The sequence below is a fragment of the Mustela nigripes genome, chromosome 14, assembly GCF_022355385.1.
Source record: "Mustela nigripes isolate SB6536 chromosome 14, MUSNIG.SB6536, whole genome shotgun sequence".
NCBI lineage: Eukaryota > Metazoa > Chordata > Mammalia > Carnivora > Mustelidae > Mustela > Mustela nigripes.
In genome coordinates this window covers 35,302,384-35,308,383 of record NC_081570.1, presented here as the reverse complement: position 1 = coordinate 35,308,383, position 6,000 = coordinate 35,302,384, and the positions used below count along the sequence as shown (strand labels likewise).

The following is a 6,000-nucleotide window of genomic DNA, read 5'->3' as shown; positions in this document are numbered from 1 at the left end:
ATGGGTGGCTCAGTTGGTTAAGCAGCTGCCTTCGGCTCAGGTCATGATCCCAGCGTCCTGGGATTGAGTCCCACACCTGGCTCCTTGCTCCACAGGGAGCCTGCTTCTCCCTCTGCCTCTGCCTTCCACTCTGTCTGCCTGTGCTCGCTCTTTCTCTCTCTCTGACAAATAAATAAATAAAATCTTTAAAAAAAAAAAAAAGTTGTGCGAAGAACTAAACAGTGTTTCTTTTTCCTGTTTTCTCACCTTCTGGACAACACTGAGCATGATCAATCTTAATCTTTGTTCATTTGATGGATTTTAAAAAACAATATCTTCTTTTAATGTATATTTCTTAAATTATGAGTGAATTAGAGCATTTTGATATTTTTATTAGACATTTTACTTTTCTGTGAATTACATGCTTTTTTTTTTTTTTGCTTCCTTTTCTTTTTCAAGATTTTATTTATTTGAGAGAGAGAGTGAGCATGAGTAGGGGGGGAGGGGACAAAAGGAGAGGGATAAGTATGCTCCCTGCTGAGCAGGGAGCCCTACTTGGGGCTTGATCCCAGGACCCTGGGATTCTGAGCCAAAGGCAGGTGCTTAACTGAGCCAACAAGACATCCTTTGCTGCTGCTGCTTCTTCTGCTGCTTTTTTTTTTTTTTTAAACATATTTGGAGGTTTTTTTTAATGTAAAGGAAGTTAGTCCTTTGTCTTCCAGCATATGGGTGCTTTTCCCCCCGCCCTCTCTCATAGTTACTAGTTTTTAAATTACAGACCTTCAGATTGGCTAGTCCAACCTGCTTACTTTCTACATGAGAAAAACTGAAGTTCAGATAGTGTTAGTGTTTCTCTCTCCTTTTTTAAAATTAAAAATAAATTTTTTTCTTGAGCATGTAGCTAGATGATAGTGGACCTGAAACCAACAACAAGTCTCCTTACTTCCAGTTTGGTGCTTTGGTGCCTTTTCTAATATACCATGCTATTTTTAAGGCTTACTCCTTTCTGTCTTCCACAATTGTTTATTACCACTAGATCTTGCCACAACCAGATGTTTCATGGTAAACTTAGAATTTTACCAGCCTAGTATTAAAGTTAGAGAGGCTACAGGGTTGTACAGGAACCCAGGAGACTTCACAGGTATTGGATTGTTTCTAATGCATGAGTAACTAAACTAGTTTCTCAATATGGTAGTTGTGGTATTTTCGTTTGTTTAAAAAAAATGTGTTTTGTTTCATAGGTTCATGGGTGTGTGTGTACATCAAGGACAGTTGCATGCACTTACAGAGGTAAGACTTAAGTAAGCCTATTGAAGTGGCTTCTCTGCCTTAGTTTCAGCATTCTGGGTTCCATAGTGATTGTTGTTTGTATAATGCATTGATATTTATGCAAAAATAGCAGTGTTAACAGTGCTTTCTTCTCTTGCCTGGGGACAATGGCTGTATTTCTTAATATTCTTGGATTCCCTCATAATACTTCGTGAGTACTCTGAGAATATGAGTGCTCAAATATGGATGACCCTTTCCTAGGCTAAGGGATGGCATCACTTGGCTGTTTGGTGCACTGATCTAGAATTCCACTGTCACTGCTGTAGTGTCCTGATTGGTCTTATTACTAATTGGAATTAGTTTTCCTCTCCAGTCTCATTTCATTTTCAGCCTCTTCTAAGCAGGTAATATGTGATAGTCACTACTTAGCCTCTGAAGACAGAGAATCCTTTCTAGAACAAAGTCTTCCTAAATTCAGGTACTGAGCTGTCAGCTTCAGAATTTGCTTGGGTGCTTCTTAGAAACACAGATCCCTGAAATCTAGGTTTGGTAGGTTTTCATCGGGTCCATATGCATTTTTAAAAGCTCTCCAGATTATTCAAATGAGCATCTAGATTTGAGAATCTGTGTGCTAGAAAGTGTTCACAATTTTCCTTGGGAATTAAGTACCAAAATACAAAGTGAAGAAACTTAGGAAGGAAAACTGTTTTACAGGATTTGTGAATGGTCATTTCCTGCTGGCTTGGTGCCTCGTTTTAGTCCTTAATATCTGCTGATGGAAGGTCCTGTATGCTTCACTCTTTGTCTCTTTTCTCAGTTACTGAGGGCATCAGAATGTGGAATGTGTGTAGCTCTGTCCTGCCTTTTTTTTTTTTTAAAGATTTTATTTAAAAGATTTTTTATTTATGTGTGAGAGAGAGAGAGATCACAAGTAAGCAGGCAAAGAGAGAGCGGGGAAGCAGGCTCCCTGCTGACCAGAAAGCCCGACGCAGTGCAGAGAGAGCCCGATGCGGGGCTCCATCCCAGGACCCTGAGACCATGACCTGAGCTGAAGGCAGAGGCTTAACCCACCCAGCCACCCAGGCACCCTCTGGTTTGCCTCTTTTATCGAAAGTCAAAGAAGGCAGAATAATGAGGTAATTAAGAGCATGACCTCTGACGTCTTGATTGCCTAGGTTTGAATTTCTCTGTGTCTCAGTGTTGTCGTCTATAAAATGGGAATAATAATAATAGTATCTGCCCCAGGGAGTCTAGAGAGAGAAGACCAGTGTCTGAGCCCTAGAGTATTTCAATTTTAAAAGCCAAAGGAGAAAGGCATTTTGAGAGGGAGTGGCTAGTGAGTTAGGGGAAAAACCAAGAGAATTGTATTGGCCTGGAATGGAAAGGAAGGAGTTTCAAGGAGGAGGGAGTAGGTAATTATGGCAGATCTTGCTGATAAAATGATGATTTCACAGGGATTTTTGTAAAATGCCTATTTGGCACAGTGCCTGGCATATAGTAATTCATTTATACATTTTACTATTACAGCTTTTTTTATTAACATTGACTTGTCCTTCCTGAATTCCTTGAATTGTCAATATTTTTCATTTGGTATTTAATACTGCTTTTCAGTACTACTGTTAATGTTATTAAAATTTTTTAGAAACTTTTTATTAACATATGACATAAAAAAAGCACACATATGATACATGTATAGCTCACTAAATTTTTACAAACGAACACACCCATAACCAGCATTCCAGATCAAAAAAACATTTTCTATGTATTTCTTTTCTCAGAAGTGAGTCTATAAATTCTTCAAAGACAAAACTCTCTCCTACTCTTAAGATTTCTATCTGCCAGAGCTCTGACACTAATAATTTTTTAAAATATTTGTTATACTCCTTTGTTATATCATTGTTCTCTGAAATGTAAATTTATTGGAAGGGCTTGTATGTTGGTTTTGCTGACAAAGAAGAAAATGCTTTAAAATCTGTAATCGTGTTGCAGATTCAGATTTGGGGTGTAATGAAAGTGGCAGAATTGAATGATCTTAATGCAGCATTCTTTGTCGATGTTGCACTTAAATAATATTTTCTGTTGTTTGTTGTCTTACTCATAGCCATATATAAAATATAGTGCCCATTTTGTGAAAGAGTGTGTATTTCCAGTATCATTCATGGATATTGGCATAGCATATAACGTTAATAATTTTTATTACAATGATAATAGGCTGATGGTCATGCAGCCCAAATATCCAAATGCTTATGGTTATTTTCAGAAGGGGATCAGGAAAGGCCATCATGGCATAGATCTCTGGGGAATCCTGTGTTTATCCCATAATTTGACTTGGCAGCACAGCTATTGGTTTCACTAAGGATTATAAAAATAAATTACTAATAACATCTAGCATAGCCCTGGGAACTTAGATGACATTTAGTAGATTTTTCTGACTGGTGGAATGCTGCTCTTTATAATAATGTGAATACTATTTCTTATTTCTCTTGAAATACTTTGTCAATAATTACAGCAGACAAACATAGCTCTTGTTAGTGCCTATAAAGTACTGATAGTATTAGGAATAGTATTTCTCAGGTACAGTAGTGATCTGGACTTTTCTGGGCTTGAACCATTTCTGTGAGTCTTCTTTAAAATTATAGACATTGGGGGCACCTGGGTGACTCAGTCAGTTAAGTGTCTGCTTTTAGCTCAGGTCATGATCCCAGTGTCCCGAGATTGAGCCCCACGTGAGGGTGAGGCTCCCTGCTCAGCGGGGAGCTTGCTTTTCCCTCTCCCTCTGCCCACCCCCCTTTGTGCTCTCTCTCTCTCTCTCTCTCTTTATCTCAAATAAATAAATAAAATCTTTTTTAAAATAATTAAAAAATAAAATTATAGGCTTTAGGGTGCCTGGGTGGCTCAATCAGTTAATTGTCTGCCTTCGGCTTAGGTTGTGATCCTGGGGTCATGGGATCAAGCCCCTGTCCTCCAAGCCTTTGTATCACATGTACTCTACACACAGGCCTTGGGATGAACAGTGCTCTGAATTGGGGATAAAAAGGCTGGTGTCTTCAGTGGTTTATGTCTGTCTGTCTGCCTGCTTAGCTGGGAGTCTGTTTCTCCTTCTACCCCTACCCCCTGCATATGTGCATACTCTCTCTCTCAAATAAGTAAATAAAGTCTTTGAAAAAATAATGAAATTGTAGACATTAATTGAACTTGAAATAATCAGACAGTTAGGTACTACTAACTACTACAGATCGTTTTATCTGTAGTTAAGTATAGACTTCTGAGGTTTTGTTTTGTTTTGTTTTTAAAGATTTTATTTATTTTTTTGACAGAGACAGAGATCACAAGTAGGCAGAGAGGCAGGCAGAGAGAGAAGGAAGCAGGCTTCCTGCTGAGCAGAGAGCCCCATGCGGGGCTTGATCCCAGTACCCTGGGATCGTGACCTGAGCCGAAGGCAGAGGCTTTAACCCACTGAGCCACCCAGGCGCCCCGACTTCTGAGTTTTTAAGCAAATGAGTTATTTGTTAAAGAGAAAAGTTTGATAAAAGATCAAATAAAACCTTTAAGTTTATAAGTTGAATTAAGAATCCATATTGTAGGGGCGCCTGGGTGGCTCAGTGGGTTAAGCCGCTGCCTTTGGCTCCAGTCATGGTCTCCGGGTCCTGGGATCGAGCCCCACATCGGGCTCCCTGCTCCACAGGGAGCCTGCTTCCCCCCCCCTCTCTGCCTGCTGCTCTGCCTACTTGTGATCTCTCTCTCTCTCTGTGTCAAATAAATAAATAAAATATTAAAAAAAAAAAAGAATCCATATTGTATCGAGTAGAAATACTCCATAAGTATGTCTTTGACTCAGGAAACCCTAACATTGTCTTTCATTTGGTCAAGAGTATCAAGGAAGTGAAAATCTTCAGTTTTGAAAGACAGAAAATGTAACCCTATATATTAGTTAGCAATTGCTATGTACTATCCAACCACAAAACCTCAAAAGCATGCAATAATAAACATTTATTTCTTGTATACCTGCAGGGCTGAGCTGAGCTGAGCCCAGCTGGACAGCTCTGCTAGTCTCACTTGGGCTCACTCATGCATCTGGCAGGTCAACTGGTAGTCTGATTTAGGTTGGGCTTTGCTGGGATGGCCTTGCTTCAGCTGCTTCTGACCCTTGTTCGATCAACAGACTAGCCTAGATGTGATGATACCAGAACAGCAAGAGTAGGCCAGCCATTTGCACAAGTGCTTTTCATGATTCTGCTTATATTCACATTTGCTTGCCCAGCATCTCCACTGGACAAAAAAAGTCACACACCCGAGTCCACATTGGGAGCATACTGCAAAGTTGTATGTCAAAGGGCATCGATTCCACAACGGGTAAAGAATCAGAACCACTGTTGCAATCTCCCATATCCTATAAATATCCCAATTAAAAAATCATAATTATTTGTCTTTTCTACCCTACTTGAGGGCAAAGACATTCTCCCATTATAAAAATCATAGCTACCAGTTAGTTATTAAATACCTCCTGTGGGCTAAGTGCTAGGCTTAGTGCTTTACATATTAGCTATAATTCTCACAATTCTGTAATCATATTTTCTCCATTTTATTTTATTTATTTATTTTTAAAGATTTTATTTATTTATTTGACAGAGAGAGGTCACAAGTAGGCAGAGAGGCAGGAAGAGAGAGAAGGGGAAGCAGGCTTCCCGCTGAGCAGAGAGCCCGATGCGGGCCTTGATCCCAGGACCCTGAGATCATGACTCGAGCCAAAAG

At 39.6% G+C, this 6,000-nt stretch overlaps 1 protein-coding gene across 1 annotated transcript in view; it reads left to right on the top strand.

Annotated features, from left to right (window-relative positions):
• The window catches only part of TESK2 (testis associated actin remodelling kinase 2), a 133,137-nt gene that overhangs the window by 92,429 nt on the left and 34,708 nt on the right, over positions 1-6,000 (top strand). Inside the window, exon 4 of the mRNA XM_059374567.1 lies at positions 1,221-1,269. Coding sequence (XP_059230550.1) covers positions 1,221-1,269 — 49 coding nt within the window. The remainder of the gene's footprint in view (positions 1-1,220; positions 1,270-6,000) is intronic.